The 19,568-nt window shown below is 37.3% G+C and overlaps 1 protein-coding gene across 6 annotated transcripts in view; it reads right to left on the bottom strand.

The window, feature by feature from the left end:
• The window catches only part of NNT (nicotinamide nucleotide transhydrogenase), a 44,993-nt gene that overhangs the window by 17,978 nt on the left and 7,447 nt on the right, over nt 1–19,568 (bottom strand). For all 6 annotated transcript variants that reach the window (XM_065045148.1, XM_065045145.1, XM_065045144.1 and 3 more), the window contains exons 3-17: nt 19,001–19,230; nt 17,523–17,740; nt 15,962–16,049; nt 15,188–15,276; nt 13,594–13,781; nt 12,702–12,835; nt 10,783–10,974; nt 9,547–9,700; nt 8,484–8,645; nt 7,593–7,703; nt 6,750–6,895; nt 5,562–5,757; nt 4,730–4,963; nt 2,641–2,801; nt 1,724–1,903 (exon numbers count right to left, since the gene is read on the bottom strand). In XM_065045148.1, coding sequence (XP_064901220.1) covers nt 1,724–1,903; nt 2,641–2,801; nt 4,730–4,963; nt 5,562–5,757; nt 6,750–6,895; nt 7,593–7,703; nt 8,484–8,645; nt 9,547–9,700; nt 10,783–10,974; nt 12,702–12,835; nt 13,594–13,781; nt 15,188–15,276; nt 15,962–16,049; nt 17,523–17,740; nt 19,001–19,230 — 2,483 coding nt within the window. The remainder of the gene's footprint in view (nt 1–1,723; nt 1,904–2,640; nt 2,802–4,729; nt 4,964–5,561; nt 5,758–6,749; nt 6,896–7,592; nt 7,704–8,483; nt 8,646–9,546; nt 9,701–10,782; nt 10,975–12,701; nt 12,836–13,593; nt 13,782–15,187; nt 15,277–15,961; nt 16,050–17,522; nt 17,741–19,000; nt 19,231–19,568) is intronic.

Here is a 19,568-nt window from a genome sequence, read left to right as displayed (position 1 = left end):
ATTAGAACAAGTTGCAAGAGCCTAAAGCAGAGTTTATTGAAACTCTTTAGAAATGCTCAAGACAATGGTACTAAATCCCCTGATTATAACAAATACTTTTTAAACTAATGGTCTTCATTAAGAAGGTAAAGTAGGAAAAAAAAAATTATGGGCTACAAACAAGTTATTCTGGTTATAGTGCAGAAATTATAAAATATAATTTTAATTTTACTGGCTGATCAGCTTCAATTGCCTAAGCTTACGTAAACCAGCACAAGATTTCTAGAGCACTACCTCAAAACCTAAACTTCCTGAAATTTCAGAAATACGTAGAGGAAAGCCATTCTGACACTGCATAACTATTTTGCTAGTTACCTCCCCAGGCTTTCTGTTCACTCTAGTTCCTCCAGCCAGCAGATGCAAGTATCCTAAAACTTTCTGTGAGTGCTGAGAGGAGCTAGCAATAAAATAAATTTTTTAAAAAAGAAAGGGGACAGTAAAAGCAAAATGAAGGTATAGAGTGATTATGCCTACTGGTAAATACATACCCAACAGATCATATTTTCACCAAGACCTACATGAATTTGATCTTTAAAAGAACATACTTTCCATATCTGCGCTGCCTATAAGCATAATCTTTCTACGGATATGGACTAAATTGCTGACTACATACAAATATGTATGTTTACATATCTACAGATAAAAAGATGTCCTATGAGCTACATAATCCAATTTCCTTTTGATAAGGAGACACAAAATGTTAAAGAAACAACAAGATTCTTTAAAATTCATATCTGATATTGTTCATTTCAACTCATCTCTAGGAAGCTGCACAAAAATACTTTTTTAAGCTTTTCTGAAATTTCTCCTCAAGAGAGATGAAAACGGACGATACTGAATACTCCTAACATGGTAACAACACTATTTATCAGCAGAGACGAAGTAAAAGAAGACAGCCAGAGCTGATCATAGGAAAACATCAGGAGAGGAGAACAGTGACACTGATCATACAAGAATAAGAGCAGAAGGGAAATAGATTTACACAACAGAGAATTACAAGATTGGCAGCTGTTGCACTCTGAACAGTTTTAAGTCATTACCTCTCCATCTTTGAAAACAAAAAAGAGAGACACACAGGAAAACAAGAGACTTTTTCACGCATGTTCTAGAGGAAAAGAGACCATTACTAATAATGCAGTACGATTTACACACAAAGTTGACGCTGAAGTTTCAGCTGACAGACATCAGGATCAGCAGCACATTAACGCAAGCCTGCTGCCACCTCGTGGTACTTTAAGTATCTGCTCCGAAGAAAGCACACTTTCCTTCCAGAAAACAAAATTTAAATTACTCTCTAATCGAACCAAACTTTTTTTTTAAAGGAACTCACTACTTAATAGTATCTCCTGATGATAAATTTTAAATTCAGCTTAAATTTAACAACACTGCAGAGTGATATGACTAAAAAAAAAAAACCACATCTGAACACAAGTAACCATATCTCTTTTAAGCCCAGATTCAAACCTCAAGTGCCCAAGTCAATGCATAGGCTCAGTTTTTAAGTATGCCTCTTCTCAAACAGAAGAGAGATGACTGACATCTAGTCCAACAGCTTCAATCAAGAATTTTCTAGTCTGCAAACCCCTAGTAGTTTGGTCTTCCAATTGCTTATCTTGCTAGCAAACATGCTGAATTAGGTTTTTCATTACTTTGAAAACAAGCACAACTTCTGCCAGCTTCTTACCACACACATGATGTATGATAGGATGGCCCCAGATGAGCCAATGAGTGCTCCAACAATGGTCAGCAAGTTGTTGTTCAGTAGGAAGCCCTCAGCACACAAAGCCCATCCCGAATAACTGTTCAGGACAGTAATAACCACAGGCATGTCAGCACCTCCAATAGCTGCTGTTAAAGTGACACCCTGGAAAAGGAAATAAAATACTTCAGTATAAGCTACAACTAAGGAGAACACACAAAGAAGACAGTCTGCCTCCAGCACTGAAAATAAATATCAAGTTACTTAATAACCTATTTAAGTATATTCAATGTAGGAGACAACAAGCTGTGGCCTGCAAATTGGACTTAGCAATTCCACCTTTTGAGAGAGGACAAAGTCACTCCACCATCCTCATCCTGGGCTTAGTCTCATATTTTTACTTGCAAAAGTATCCTACAGCTTCAAGGAACTGTTCATACCATTAAAGGATTCATACTGAGCAGACTTTGCAAGACTCAGTTTACAGCACGGTAATATCCAGGGTAAATATTGCAACAGCTTGTGTGAGTGAATGGGGGAAGTTACACATTGGGATAATCTTACTAAGTCACCACAATAATCTGTAGATCTAGAGCTCTTTATTTTAAGGATAACCTTTCCAAATAGTCTTTTAAAATACCAGTTTGTCATATAAAAAGGCTCCAATAAGTCACAGCTGCAAAAAGTAATTACATACGTGCATGCCTGTTCTCTGGAACAGCTCTGGTTTTACAGATAGATTTAGGGAAGTTAGTTGCTACTTGCTACTGCAAATTACCATACAGGCACTGGGACGATTGTGACTTGGGATGGTAAAATACAATTATTAAGAGGGAACTTGCAAGGCTGAGGAACAAACTGCTTGTTTAATTTGTTCCACCCACTACAATTCTCCAACTTACCATTATGGCTGAGAGAGCTGACACAGAACCTAAGCAAGTAATTCCCGTAGTGTAACTCGGATCGAGCATGTACGGAATCATTCCACCAGCGCTGGCAGCCAGCAATCCTGCATTCAATGCATGTCGGCCAGGCAACAACAGTGGTGCAGAATTTAGGATACCTGCAATCAAATGCATATTCAGAGACAGACACATACATGTAGGAGAGCCTGTTTCTTGCCTTCAGAGAAGACCAAATACCTCAGCAAAAGAAAAATTTAAAAAAGAAAAAGGGGCAGAAGATAACACAAGTTAGTTGAATCTGAGACCTTGTACTGACTCAGTATTGCCAACAAATTTAAACTTACTCTAGATACTCATGTTTAAACTCTCAAGTACTCATATTTAAACTCATTTTACTTCATAGTCTCACTGAAGGGCATTAGAATAAGTACAAAAATCTCTTCTACTCTTGAAAAGTTTTTCTTAAGAAAAAAAAACAAACACCTCATTTCATTCTGACCCCAAGCCTTTGCATGTTGTGTAGGACACTGTAATAGGAAGCTTTCAGCTGGAACTTCTTAGTACAGGTATTATCACAGTCTCTCAAAAGCTCTGTGTTTAGAAAAATATGCCTATGCAGATAACTCCAAATATAAACACTCCTGCTTTCAAATGCTTTAATATCACCAAGACTTTCAGCCGCACAGACTTCATACAGCTTCTCACATTGGCAGAGACTTGAGGGGAAAAGAAGGTTCGGTATTTGTGTGATTCAGTTTAAAAAGACAACACATTTATTTTCACCCTAGGCTTTTTCCTTTTTTTTTTTCCTCTCCAAACAACACAGCAAAGAGTAAAAATAATGCAAGTTTATCAGTTATTTTTGGTGTAAGTAATTACTTATCAAGTGTCTCATTTAATTTCAGCTGAATTCAATGGACAGCATGAACTGATGGCTTCAGGACTAGGAGGCAAAGTGTGTGACCTGCTACTTCTAGTTCAATAGTCTACATAAGCTTACTATTTCAGATCATGCTGATATCAAAATGCAAGGGAGGAAAAAATAAAAACAGGAGGGCGGGCTGTAACAGGCAGTGAAGCTCACCAAGGACATGCGCACAAATCACTGAGGAGATAAGATGGAGAAAAAAAAAAATAACCGAGAAGAAATAAATGAGTAACTAGTTAGCAGAAATATATCAGAAATACATACTACTGACAAATCCTTCAAAAGATTATTAGAGAAGACAGCTTTCCATCCATGTCATGCTTCCTCCTTCAATGGCTGGTCTCATAAACACTGAAGAAAGCAAACAGATGTTTCCCAGAGGAACTATGGCAAAGCTAATAACAGGATTAGTAATAGGAAGCTCTTAGCTGGAACCTCTTAGTACAGGTATTATTTCAGTCTCCTAAAAGCCATGTGCTTACAAAACCAAAAATAAATGCAATAAGAAAACCTTCAGATGCATAAGGATTGGGAATTATTATTTAATTTAGACAGCATATTCACTAAAACAGCAAGAGGTCTGGAGCATGGAGGTTGCACAGTAGGTAAACAGACGCTGAACTGAAAGGTTTAAAGTGAGGCAGTCTTTACTGACACTGCAAACTACAATACCTACCTAAATGAAGCCTGCAATGTCAAGAACAAAATCCCACAAATATCAGCAGTGCTCACTAAGTCTAGCAACACCAGGGTTTCAATTAAAATGTCTGCTCAGAAGTATAAAATGGTAATCATATATGTTCAATAAAACCAATTACAGAAACAGTGTCAGGTAGTGTCTTAACAACACTAAAACACCACTTACTTCTAGACAAGACAAACTGTGGGATGCTTACATGACTTGATAATTAATAGCAGCAGTATGTCCAAGCACTGAAAACAAACCTTTCATAACTAAAGCTGTACACAAATTAAACAGAACTAAAAATAAAAAAGTACATTCATCATAATTAAACATATAAATGTTTACCTGATGCAAAATACAAGGTGTCTTTCCAGTTACACAGCAGCGTAAAGGCAGAGCTAAGCCCCAGGGGGGAAAAAGAGAAAAAAACCCAAACCTTTAACAAATACTTAATTCTGAACAGAATGTCTCACCTTGTAGTTTTCCATAAGCCACAAGAGAGCCACTGAAAGTCACTCCACCGATGTACGTGCCAAGGTACGCCACAATCTTGGTGAGGTTTGCAGCTGGATCAGTAGCAAAGTGAGGATATTCAATCATGTATTCTGCTACACAGGTGAGCACAGCAGCCAAACCAACCAAACTATGGAAAGCAGCCACTAGCTGAGGCAGATCTGTAATCTGGATGCGTTTTGCAATCGTCAAACCTATTGAGAGTTGAAGACAAAAGGGAAATCTTACACAACACAACCAATATATGCAGGTAGAAATTGATGTATCACGGCTCAGTGTGCAATGCACACACATGCCTGGAAAAATTTGTTCTACCCTAGAAATTGCTATGGCATTTAACCGAACTTGTATGTGTATTTTGTGCAAAAAGGATATGATAGAAATTAGAGAGAAGATTAAAACATATAATGTTCTTAGAAACTTCACTAAATATTGAGAAATTGAACATTTTCTGTGATGAAAGCACAGTGTGAAAAAGGGAATTTGGCAGCGTTCAGTCAGGCACTGGACAGAAGCATGAAGTTGGGCAGGTTCATTCACCTCTACATACCCAGTCTCCCTAATAGTGATGATGTGCTCCTACTTTTCCACCAGTCTCCTCCATTCTTAGCCACATCCTGATGCATTAATAAAAGCCCTAGAACTTATGATTCTCTCTTCACGTATTTACAGAATAATACATACAAGCCATAAATGTAAGTTAGTCAATTTACCTGTCAGCTATAAAATATGCAGCTTGCAAAAATGCACATATAGAGCATGTATTGCTAGCTTATAGTATCACACACATACCTATGGTACCACCAAGTGCCATTGCACCTGACATCTGTGCCAACAATTCAGGTGAGGGTTTAAGGGCTCCAAGAGTCGCTGCTAATCCTCCTGCAACACCAATCATACCCAAGGCATTTCCAAGACGAGCTGTTCCTTGGGTGGATAGACCAGCCAGGGCACCAACACAGCATAAGCCTGAGCCCAGATACATCATCTTCAAAATAAAAAAAAAACATCAATATGCATACATGAAGTAGAGAAAAATTGCATAATCATTATAAAAATCTTTCTGGTTATTACACAAAAGGGTCGATTTCTCCAGAATCTGTGTAAGTCACAGTTCTTAACTGAAGTCAAAACTCCTGACTATGAGAAACTGTGGTACAGGTTGTGATTTTGGCCAATTAAAATGTGGTACCTAGTAAAACTTTACTCATTTTATGACCTTGGCTTATCTGCACTGTGAATACTAAACTTGAGTCAATCAAATTTTCCTCATCAGTTCAGAAGCAAGTTTTTCCTAGTACAAACCCAATGCAAAACGTCCTGTTCATTATAGGAATAGTTTCAGAATTTGCTTATGGCACATCTGAACTCCTGTTTTCAAAAAGCATAAACAAACTTAAGTGAACTGAGCTGTACATATCCAGACAGTTGAAGAAACTCAAATATATCACAAGCCCATGGCATAAAGGTATGTTTGTATTCACCTTTCCAAACACAGAAGGCAGTGCATACTGATTTTTTCTTACTATTAAAACAAATGCAAACAAAAGTTTACCATAAAAGGAACCATAGTTACAATTCCTGTACATCCCTCTATACTGAAATCTCATTCCATCCAGACATCATACCTACTTCAACTGTGACACCAAGCTGAATTTTCAGAAACATTTAAACCAAAGACTGATTTCTACAGTTGGTCTAATATTTAAGCTGTAATTTAGGAAAACTCTCCACTAAATAAAGTACCTGCTACTTTGCAGAAAAAAAAAAAAAAGTTTTAAAATTTGCGGATTCAGCATTTGAGGTATAATTGCAAGATTACAAGCTTAAAGTTAATCAACTTCAGATTGGCCTTGTGGGAATACATAGCTGATAAAAAGGCCATGGCTGATTTGCTATCTATTCCTCAACAGAATAAGCCGTGAAGCAGCGTATCACGCTGTGAACAGCGGGCTATAAGCCACAAAGTCATCTTCTTACCTGTTCAATATTATAGCCACCATTCAGAGCAGCTGCATAGCCTCCTACAAATACACCACCAGGAAGTAGGTACAAGTAGTTGTACTCAGGAGGATCTGTGGGACGTTTGAACATATCCAGCATTCTCTGTGTAACTAGAAACCCACCTGTCCAAAGCAATGGAAGAATTTTACAAATATAAAATCTGAAGTTAAGCATATGCCAAGCTATAAGAGAAGTATCTAGAATACCACCTGAAAACAAAGGTATAATCAGGGTGAGATGCTGTTGTTTTTTTTTAACCTTTGCAGGAAATTCATAAAAGGATGAATTGGAAAGCCATAGGACTTGCTCTGGCTCCATACTGACTGCAGGATGCACCTTAGTTTATGACTGTGTCCTTTCCCAATCTATGCTAGCAAAAAACAGTATTTGTAAGTCACATTGCTCACTTTCTTATCTTTTTTATTTGTGAAGCTGGGACTTCTGAAGCTTGAGCAAGCAAAATTTTGTTCTATGACACTGGTATATTTTTCAACTAGGAAAAGGAATACAAGATCAAACGCAGTACTGTCTTTGGACTTACAGGAAAATATATCTCATATAATCAACACTCAAAGGATACTGTAAAACAAAAACATACATTTAAATGCTTCCCTAAAATAAGGGTTACAGAGTGTGCAAACCAGATATAATAACCAATATGGAAAACTGGGGGCGGGGGGAGGTGGTTCTTTATTGGTGGATGCTCTCAGTTACTTTTCCTAGAATAGTATTTCTGAAATCTATTAAAGAGCTAGAAGAAATAAATGAATTACACAAGTGCTTTAAAGTTACCCTTTAGTGAAAACATAGCATTTGTACCTGCAATATTGACTGAAGAGATAAAGGTCGAAAGCACTGCTAGACTTTGAGGAGTGTTTTCAGGGACATAGTTTCCTCCCATTAATACCAGCCCACCAACTGCAGTTAGCCCTATTTAAAATAGAAAAAAAGTGTTACTGAACCTTAAAAAGCTCTATGCCTATAGCAAGTTTCCTTGCAGCTGTCAAACAGAAACCAGTCAACTCTACACAGTAGTATTTAAACAAAGACTACTATGGTCATTTTCAGAAATACAAACATGTTTCAAAAGAAAAAAAAAAAATGTGTACATGAATATAGTTTTGAAGTTCAGTGCCTGAGGCACGGAGCTGGCTTCCAAGTACTTGTTCAATAAAAGAAACTTTGCTTTTAACAGTCAGAGTAGATCAGACTCATATGACCCGTCACATATATACACACAGGGATACATAAAATCTTACATACCTACACAGTTACAAATCTTACAGGAATCTTAGGAATTTTTTCTTTTTCCCCTCTCTCAAAAGACATAGTTTGAGGAGAGTAAAAAACAGAATGCAGGAAATATGAATGACAAGTTATTTTCAGGGCAACATTTTGGAGAGATAGGAAGAATAACGTATTCTATGAAAGGAGAGACTGCAGCACTCCAAGTAAAACAAACTTTAAAGCAAACAGGTTAAGAGGGGAAAATTACTTATAAAAATTAAAAACACACATCATCATATTTGTCCTTTTGAAAAAACATACTCTCAGAGTCAGCTATTTATGCAAGTAAACTCCGACATGCAAAGTACTACTAGGCTCCCTAGCATTTTAAAAGGCACATCAGAAGACTTCTGTCTAAATTTTGAGTAAAGGAGCCGTGCATACTTCAAACAGAAGATAAGCAATTGTGTGACAGCTGCTTACCTGATATAGCATTAGTCACTGACATGAGTGGAGAGTGAAGAGCAGGAGTCACACCCCATACTGTATGGTAACCCACTATTCCAGCTAGGCCAAATGTTGTCACCATTTGCGTGAAAGCATTATTAGGAGCTACAATGCCCAGTCCTAACATACCAGATAAACCTAGAAGAAAAGCACAGCAAAACTTTTCTATAACATTCCAGTGGTTCTTACATTTAAACTTTGTACAACAGAAATCCAGTATTGAGCTAAAAGCAAAATGGAGTTTTGTGCACAGGCTTCTTTCAAGATGAGCTGGATCATCTTTGTCAACTAAAAGGCTCTTTCAGTGCTAGTGTTTCTTTTACAGTAGAATATAAAGTCATAAGTATAATACACATATCTTTGTCATGCATGCACACAAAGCAGCAAGGAGAGGTGTCTACACCAACACTAAATCCTATCACTCTCCTGTTCTATAGCAAAAATGTGGAAGAGTCACAATAATGCTGAAATACTACTTGGAAGACTCAAAGCATGCAATATGAAGAAATAAAGTTAAAATTAAGAATACTCAATTCATTAGTTACATCATGCAGAAGTTCTAATGCACAGAATACCAAATGAAAAGAGCAGCAAATATTTGTTTGTCAAGACAAATGTCCTATTCTCAGTGCTTCAGTAGACTGAGGGCATATAAGTCTCATACAATACATTAAAGTTTGAAGAAAGCAATGGCATTGAATTTATTCTGCTGCAAAGTATGAGCACAGTCACCAAAAGGAACCCTTCAGAATTTTCAATGTTTTACCGATGCTTAAATAAAGCCAAACACACATACATGCACACAGCATGAGTCAGTACCACTTGAAATGTTAACACTTTGGGTTAAGTTTCTAAAATTTTATTTTCCCTCTCAAAAGCAATTACTACACTATGCTGATTTTGCACTAGGATACAGCAGCAAATCAATTGCTCTCCCAACTAGTTATTAAGCTGAATTAGTAAGATGAGGAGTCACTGAACAGTATTAGCCAAAGGAGGAGCACTCTACACTGATTCTCCAACTCTGGAAGTTGCATACCTGCTGTGTATACAGATGCACTAGTCATAGTTTTTCTAAAAGGTGTGACAGTAGCTGCTTTTTCCGCTTCCAGCTCTGCTACGGTCTTCTGCTTCACAGGAGCTCCTTGAGGAATGTTATTTGGTGGTGGTGCTGGGAAAATCACCTTGCCATCCTGACAACAGACATTTACAGTTATCCCTAACATGGCAGATGCTTTATACTTAGAGGAGCCTACATCATCCTACAGCCATGCCACAGGAACATTTTCCTTTTCTGCATCAGCAGAAGCTTGCAAGGCTGGATGATGAGTGCAGTCTGACCAAGTTAATCATACTGGTTTACACATTTTTCGGACAAGATTTAATATCAGTGTTCAAGAGAACTGGGAGTAACACAGCACAAGGCTTGAAAGCAGGAACTGAAACAAAGAGGTAAAGTTCCTTACATGGAAAGTATTTATGTAAAATAAAACAGGGTCTTGGTAATCATAAAATCGACTACAGATCTGAATTCCAATCAGAGCCTGCCCAGATCTCAGCTGGGTACCAAGCATGGTATCTCACATTTCTTGCCATTCCCCAGGCCTCTCTTCCTGTTCTCTTCCTCATATCTCCCACTTCAGTGGTCTGGGAGAGCTGAAGTCAATGTAAGCCTCCTCCAGGGTAGATATCATCACAAAATGTTGGCAACATTAAGCAGCAAAACTCAACAGAAGTGAATACCTCTTACCTAAACTACAAATTATTATTTCCTTATATTTGCAGGAGGAGAGGCCATACTGGCCCATGCCCTAACTTTGTATTCTATTATTTCCTAATAGGGCTTAAAGTATACTGTATATACTAGTTCCACCACTTTTTTCAGAAGTTACTCTTATAAAAATAGAACTATGTAAGTATTAAAAAAGAATAATGTTTTTCGGGTCCTGTAGTAATGTTTCAAACATGTTTTAAATAACTGTGTTTTTATCACATGAATAAAACATGCAAATTTAATCTTTTTCCTGTTTTTCAACAGTAGAGATTAGGTATTTGTTTAACCATGACAAGAAGACAAAAAGCAAAAACATTTCCCTTAACAAAAAGGGATGGAGGTATATCGAGCTCAATACAAACACAATTGCTCACACTGTCCATCAAGCCACATCTGAAGACCATTGGCATGCAGTATCTTTGAATGCATTTTAAAGAGACAACACTGATAAATGTAAAAGTATGAATTCACAAACTAAGAAGAGAATATTTACTGAATTACCTTCATTACTACAGTTCCTCTAATAACATGATCCAGAGTCCCATAATCAAATTCATCTTTTGGATCAAAGTAGAAGTTCTCTTTGTCAGGACTAATAGCCTTTAGGAGTTTTATAATGTTATTGGAATACAAAGTACTGGCCTGAGTTGCCATTCTGCTAGGCAGGTCTGTGTAGCCAATGTGTGTAACACCCTGAAAAAGATTCAAGTAAAATATTAAGAGTTAGTTCAATCTCTGAAAAAACAGCACCTTTTCCAATGTATCCTTCTGGAAATATATAATCAAACTGTTTCACTTATTTCTATTTTTAACTCCAGCTAAAACTGTTACCTGCAGCTCTACTGTTATTAAGTTGGGGGAGGATTACTCACAACAGTTACAGAATTCAACGTGATCAAACCCAACACCTTAAATGCTATTAGCAGCAAGCCTACACAGAGAAAAAGATGCATTGGTGCAAGAGCTTGCCTTCTCCAAATCCAACTACTCCCTCAGAACTTAGCTTCAACTAGGTAACAGATTATCCTGCCCGATGCTTGGCATCTTCTCAGTACTTCTGCAAGGGCATGCTCTGGAGTCAACTTTCTACATGACAGAGGAGTGAAGAGAGCTTCCTCAGAATTAGCTAGCTGTGCAAGTAGTATGTTCAGTTTCACATTTATGTAAAGATGTAACATAGTATCTCCACACTGTTTGAAGAACAAATGTGAGTATTCATGGCTATCAGGCTCTTGAGCTTTCGGAAGGTATGGGAAGCTGAGGCTGACATACACTCTTCAAACAGGCTTGTGTTAAAACACTGCTCCCTCAATTTACAGCTAAGATCACTGCATTTTTCTGGGAACTGAGGCTTCTAAATGCAATACTCCAGCACACTGCTAATAGTTTGGCACTGCTGCCCTTTTCCACAAATCAGTGCCAGTACACTATATGCAGGTGTAATATTCCCCTGATTGAAAGTGCTCCATATTAATTCTTCACGTAAACATCTGCTTATTTGTGTTCTACATACTCTAATTTCAGCTTTTAAGCAATGACATCAAAAGCCCTAGAAAACCACAAGGCCAAATACAATGTGTGACTTATGACAAATGCACACATAGCCCTGCTTAGATCGATAACAAGCCTAGCAGCAATGTGTCCCTACAGGCTTCCCTAGTAACAGTATTATGTCCATACATTAGCCAATAACAGCCTTATAAATCTGCTCCTTTAAATCTCATCACCCAAATATATATAACTGCTGGTAGATTTCTCAAAAGTACCAAAAATAAAACCCAAAAAGCAGAAAAACAAGCTCTCAACTGAAGCAATGAACACTGGAGCAAAATCAAGTAGTTCAGTTCAGAGCAACATGCTTACTTTAATGATCCAATTCACACTACTGCTAGTGTGCACTACAAGTGGTTTGGATATTCTACGGCAGACACACATGCTGGTGAAGCTAAAGACATACAAAGAGAGCAATCTCCTGAAGCTGAAAGTATTCTGAGCTAAGCCAGAGACTTTGCACTGAACTAAACTCTGAGATAGTCTGAAGCTGTTTAGCTTACCTGTGACAGGACTGTTAACCTCCAACTGTGGGAGGCGATGACCAAGCTAAAGAAGCTACTGCTACTGCTGTCTCTTTAGATAGATCAAGAAATAGACATCAAATCACACCCTCAACTCAGCGGAGGCAAATCACTGGGCTTGGACGTCTAAGCAGTACCACTTCCATACTTAACAACCAAATCAACATTTGTTTGTTTAAAAATCTTCAACCTGTTATACAGAGATATCTCTAGTGACCAAATGCAAATCTAAAAGATTAATTTAACACAAATAGCAAAGTCAGCTACTCATTTCCAGCATACACTTTACAAAACACAATGTGAATTCAGGCAAACTGAGAATGTTCTGCAGATTTAAATGCTCACCTTATGAACATACAGTTCTCCAGGCTTTGTAGTCTCAATGTTTCCCCCTGCTTCTGCAGCTAAATCCACAACAACAGAACCTTCCTTCATTGATTCAATCATCTCTTTCTTAAACAAGACAGGAGCTTTTTTGCCTGACAAGATAAGACACAATAAGTCAAACACAAAGTGCAGCTTTTTATCTGTAGAGCTCGTGATACAAGTTCTCCCCTTTTCTCTCTCTGTAAACCTTATTTTCACAAGCAAAATTGTCAAGTAATTGGTACCTAGGATGAAATGTCACAGTTTGTTTATACATGCAGAGAGAAGACATGCTAGACAATCCTGCTTCCAAGCATATAAAAAAGGTATGCACAGGCAGTCTACCAAAGATGCTGGCAGGTCCAATTTTGCCCTCAGTAACCTGACAACATCCAGTAAGCCAGAACAAACAAACAAAACACACACACTCAAAAAAAAGAAGAAATGTCACATCATAAGTTATTAAAACACAGATGTTGAACAATAAAAAGCACTAAAACCTAAGCTCTACCTTACCATGTTTCAATTACAAAAGACAGTACTGTTTCAATTTGACTTGTTTCAGTGCACAAGCTACACAGCAGAAGTGGAAGTGATCCAATACACACAAGAATTATATATTGTTACTTTAACTACTCCTTCTTTAATAACAATACATTACAATATTGAGACAAAGACTGATGGTTTGTGAAAACAGAAGTTGTGAAAAAAGGCACACACTTTAAAACCTGGTAACTATCAGGGAAGGAATAAGATAAATGCACACACAGACGTAATCCACTAACACCTCTGTTTCACTACAGACACAGCTCCAAAACGTGCCAACTTATGCAAGATAAATGAAAATTAGTGTCTTGCACATAAAACATACCTGGAATAAGCGCTGTAGTGATGATAATATCAACATCTTGGCACTGCTTGGCAAAGAGTTTCATTTCAGCTTCAATAAACTCTTTGGACATTTCTTTAGCATAACCACCATGTCCCTCTCCAGATTCCTTTACGTCTACTTCCAAAGGCTCAGCACCAAGAGACTTGAACTGTTCTAGAGCTGCAGCTCTAGGAAAAGAAAATTGCATGGAAATAAAGAAACATTACTTTAAAAATCCACCACGTTTTTTTGTTCTTTTTAGTAGCAGTTATCAGACAAGAAATCTAAAACTTTTCTAGGATTAATGATACCATAACTCAAGCTCTCATTTAGTGGAAAAAAAGGAAATGCATCACAAATTCTAGGTCCCTAATGAAGACACTTCAATAAGGAATGAAGACAGCTTGCAGTTTCCTATATAGTCAGCAGTTGCTCCAAGAAAAGTCTCAAAGCTGGGATCTTAACTGCTGACTAACTCTACTCATGCATTGCTCTTGTCATGACTATGTAAATCTACAGCCCAAACTTGATGCCTAAAACAGGTGTTAAACACACAGCCTGTGGCCCTGCCTATAATCCATGAAATAGGAAATACTAGCAAGTCTTATTTTCACTGAGAAAATTGGTTTGGGAGGGTTTGAGGGGTGGAAGTGGTATATTGGTTTATGGTTTGGGGGTTTTTTACGATATCCTGTAAATCTGTAATTTATTTTGCATCACATGATATCACAGTAAATAATGAGAATAAACTTCAGTGTTAGGTGACCACTCACAACATGCGGATGATTTATTCTTTCACATTAGATATAGCTGTTATACCAGATATAACACTAGATGCCACTTCTGCATAAAAACAAACACGTATAAATAGTTTTAATGTAAATACGATATTAAGCACATACAAATACAATATAAGAATGCCATTTAATAGAAAAAAAATTTAATCAAGTTTGCAGTCTCTGTAGCTATAAGAAGAAAAATGTTTGTGATCTGTAATTTTCCCAGTCTATTGCTCTAAAAAATGGCTACAGGACAAAATAATTCTTCCAAACATAAAGAAGATTTGAGGAAAACAGCATTTAAAGCAGCTTCAGGTGCACTTTCTGTTCTTTTATCTTGAGTTTCATAAATAAAATAACTTGGTATCTTTCCTTCAGCAGAGTGAAAAATGTGTCCCTCCAAGAGTTCCTAGCTGGCCCCTCCAGGATCAGGAGAACAGAGGTGAATGAGAATATGCGGTATGAACCTGGATCAAAGCAAGCTATAAATGAGGGCATAAAGATTACTTCTTTACTATTTGCCTTGTGTCCTCAAGAAGAAGAGAGACGTGAAATTCTGAATAAATCCCTACCCTCCTCATTTTCATAAAGTAGCAAATTTTTTATTCATCTAACTCTGAATGATTTAATGTGAAGGACTCTTTGGAAGGTTTGGTTGTTCTGAAATTTAAAAAATTGAGGTATAATGATGAAATAAAAAAAGTAGGAAAGCAATTTTGATTTGGTGCAGCATAAGTGCTTTCACTGTAACACAGCTACAAACTACTTAATCTTCAAACAATTTCAGATTGCTATTACCATTGTCACACACCTACCTAGTGTCAAATCCACGAACCACTGCACCCATCCCTTTAGCTGCTCCTGCAGAAGCCAGGCCAGCAACTCCTCCTCCAATGATCAAGACCTAGAACGATACCATCATCGTGCTTGGAGCATAAACTAAAACTACAGCTGGTTAGAAAAGCATCAGCATTGTATCACTTCCACAGCTACAGATAAAACTCATTAATCAGCCATTTAAACAAGTTACCTTAGGACACAGAACCCAAAATTACTTTGGAAAAACTCCCCTGTAAATGCAACAGTTTAAAAGCTGTAACTCCTAACTTCTCTTATCCAAGAATAAACTCATCTGTAGCTATCCATTTATATAAGTGCATGTTTTCTCCTTTATTTCTCTTTATTTTTTCTTCCCTAATTCTAATTCCATTTCTCTTCAACTCAATCCACCTGCAATTCCAATCAAGCAATCCTTTCCATTGGAGCCTTCAACACACAAGAAATCCCAACATATCTGACTTTTCTTACTTGATTCCTTTGCCTTTTCCCATCTGGAAAAAAATCCATCCATGTATAGATATTCTAATGTTTAAAACTAACCAAGCTTAAATAAAACTCCAAGTATTCCATTATTCAAAAAAAAATTACATTACAGGTACTGAACAAAAACTGGTATGGGAATAACTACAGAGATTTCTAAAGTCTCTAGAACTAGCCTCAAGGCAAGGAAAATGCCTTTTAACACAGTTTCAGCAGTGGTCAGCTGTGCTCAGGAACTCACATATTCTTCTGCAACAGTATGCACATACCTTTGCTGGAGGAACTTTACCAGCAGCTGTGATCTGACCCGTGAAAAATCGACCAAAGTGATTTGCTGCCAATACCACAGCCTTGTATCTGTCAGTTAAGGACAAACACACACACATCAGTATTTTCCCAAGATCAGTACAATTACATTCATGACAGCACTCAAAAGGATGAACGTTTGAACACAGTATGAGCAGGACAAAGTTTAATATTTTACCACTGAGTAAAAGTTTAACAGCCTCTGTTCATTCATATTTCTTGCCTTTTTTTTTTTTTTTTCAAATCACGGAATGCATTTTCAGACAGAATTTTTGGACTGCAGTATACTGGCTGTCCACAACTATTTGCTTTCTCAAAATTTTACCTGAGTAACAAACATATAACTTGCCAGAAGTTAACTTCGTGGTCGTCGAAGCTACCTTCAAAGCTTGTAACTGTAGGCTTGTTAGGGACAGAAACATGAACAAGCATTGCAAAACCCACCACAGTTTTGCAGTAATCTCATTTAGACAAGCAAGCACACATTCAAAAAAGATACTCTGAACCTAACTGCAGAGCTATACAGCTTAGGGCAAATAGCTTAACCTTGCTACTTAACCTTGCTCAATCAGCTTTGTACCCATCTGAGAATGGAGGGCTGGATACCAAATTAACTTCAGTAGAGCTATCTAAAAATGCAGATTAATATGCAATTATATGTTTTCTTAACAACAGTGCACATCTTCTTGCATTTTTCCTAAGAGTGTTGTGGTTCAGCAGACTCATTCCACTCTCATTCCTGTCTCTCTGTCCTATCAGGAACATATAGGGGTCTATGGGTTATAAAATTAGTTCTAATTTGGAATACAGCTTGTAGAATTTATACCTTTAAATACATTATGAATTTCTATATTTTAGTAAAATCACACAGAAAGAAAAGACAGGGGAGTAACCAAACACAGACATGGATGTATACCACTGGAGTGCACAAAATCTGGCAGCCTTCTGCAAGGCTTATTATGCCTCACAGACATCACCTGTGTAAGAGGTCAAGGAAAGAACAACAACAAAAACAAAAAACAGCCCACAACCTAATAATAGAAGTCAGCTTGACAGCAATAACATTGTAATTCACTACAATACCAGTCACAAAGCATGAAGATGTCTGACAGTATTTGGTCTATATCTGCCATGGCAATCACATTCAGACTGAGTGCTGTTTGGGATAGTTAGCTCCCAGCAGCATCAGATCCCAATGACAGACAATTCATGTTCAAGCCGTCTTAAGGATACCTTTAAGCCCACTCTGATCTAGTTCAGACCAAAATGGCACCAGACAAAGTAGCCCAGTAATTAGAAGAACTGCCTTTAATTTCCTTTGTCTGTTTACTTAAGAAGTTAAGGCACCTCCAACAGCTTCATCCTGCTTGAAACATCTCTATGAAAATAAAGATGCTCAATGGTTTTAGATGTACCTAATATCAAAGCATATGGCTTTTAATTCAGCTATACTTACGCAAGCTGGGAAAAAAAAAAAAAAAAAAAAAAGGAAAAAGAAGAAAAAAAAAAGAGTAAGATTCATACCCAGCAATGTTGGCCATAGAGCTAAGTGCATCATATCCCTGAGCAATGGTGACCCGTGGAACTTGATCCATAGCCAAGACAGTAGTTTTTTTTTCTGCAAGCTTTTTCAGGAGGTCTGGGTTTTGTGCTGGGTAGATAAAACTAATCAAGGTAGCCGCCGTTTTAAAAAGATCTGCCTCATGTACACCTAGGTCCGAGTTAAAAATAGGAGCCCTCACCTGAAGAAAGAGAGAATTAATTAACCAAAATCCAAATTAATCAGAGGAAACAGAACACACTCCACTTTATTGCTCCCAACTTGCAGTCTGTCCATTCCCACCCAGACAGTACACAAGGAAGGAAGTATATCAAAGGCTGTTTACACAGCTGAACTTAGTAACTGCACTGCCTAACTGCAGCCTACATATTAGGATTAGCTCTAGGTAGGCTGGTGACAGGGCACTAGTAGTCAGCACACACCTTCAGAAAAATTTGATGGCTTCTAACCAGCAGTTACTGGCTTTTATGACAGACAGCTTCCCAAAAATCAGACATTTTTAAGCAAATGATTACTGAACAGATATGCCAATTAAGCTCTACAGGTTAAGAATCACTAGTGAGGTTGCAATGCACCATTAGATATAGGGGATTTCAAGCATGAAATCCAGCAGATACTCATATTGATCTGTACTCATTTCTTTTCAGTTTCTTATTTTTCCTCAAAAAGAAACATACTTAGAAGGGTTTTTCACAAACTAGCTCACAGAAATTCTGTGTTCAATTCTGACACGCTAACTTCAAACAGAGCAGTTAAAGGAAGCCTCAACATCAAGTTTAAGGTCTTATTTTTTCCTTCAGGCCTCTGCACACTCTAACACCTATCAAGCAACTTCTCTTCTAGCAGTCTTTCCAGAACAGCTACAACAGTTACAAACACTTCTGAAATACATTGTTTCTGTGGAATTGCTGGATGTCTGATTCAGAAATGTTAGAAACTTGTATTTTCACAATTCCAAGCAACTCTCTCAGAAAAGTAAAACTTGAGTTGTATGTTAGTAATTTTGGAGCAAATGTTTCTTAAAGCAGGCATCTTATCTGATCAGCCTGGAACTCTAGAAACCACAGATTCTCCAAAGCAGTTAAAAACGTGGTAAGAAATTATCCTCCATTTTTTCAGTGCTGCCATTTAGTAGCTTATTACTGTAGATGTACACCTGAGCTATTATTATTAGCAAATATTATATTGTTGTATTATCTATTATTATATTCATGTAATTTATATAGTATTGTCATTTTATATTATTATACATTATTGTATTATATCGTAATTATTAAATGTTAAGAAAAAAAGAGGGAAGACAGACTAAAATTGAATTAGAACAAAAAATATTCATTTAAAGGAGCTTACTTATTGAACTTTCAGCAGAGTATTAGAAAACATTGACCTACATGTTTCTCTAAAAATATTGTAATAGGAGATATATTAATAAAGCAATTACTTTAACAATCAAATCAGAAGCCAGGACTTCCTTGGTCCCCTGGATCTTTGCTCCAACTTCTCTGTAATGGTCATCAGAAAATTTGGAAGCTTCTCCAGCACCAGATTCCACCACAACATTGAAGCCTTGTTTAACCAAGGCTTGAACTCCAGCCGGTGATAGAGCCACTCTCTTCTCATTCTCAAATATCTCCTTGGGGACACCTACAGTCAGCTGTTTGTAAGGAATTCCTGTAACAGTAGCAGATAAGACAGCATTAGTTGCACTAAAGATTAACAAATTGATATCAATGGTACTCCTCCGTGTTGTACAGACACATGCAGACATCTCACACTTAAAAATTCTCCCTCCTAAGAGATGGGGAAGAAGAAGCATATTTTTTGGCAGTGTAGTTTACATTTCCCTAAATAACACCATTTCGCTAGAGATCCCTGTTCTCTCAGGAATCAGCAGGTCAGCACCATCAGCCACACTAGAATTCGTGAGTGTTTGGTACATCTATTACCCACCTGTATTTATACAGTTCTGATTGTATAAATCAGTATAGCAATTACACAATGCATGGTGC

This window comes from Columba livia, chromosome Z (assembly GCF_036013475.1).
Source record: "Columba livia isolate bColLiv1 breed racing homer chromosome Z, bColLiv1.pat.W.v2, whole genome shotgun sequence".
In the NCBI taxonomy this organism is placed as follows: Eukaryota; Metazoa; Chordata; class Aves; order Columbiformes; family Columbidae; genus Columba; species Columba livia.
Note: the sequence above shows the minus strand (reverse complement) of the source record. Positions and strands in the feature narration are given on the sequence as shown.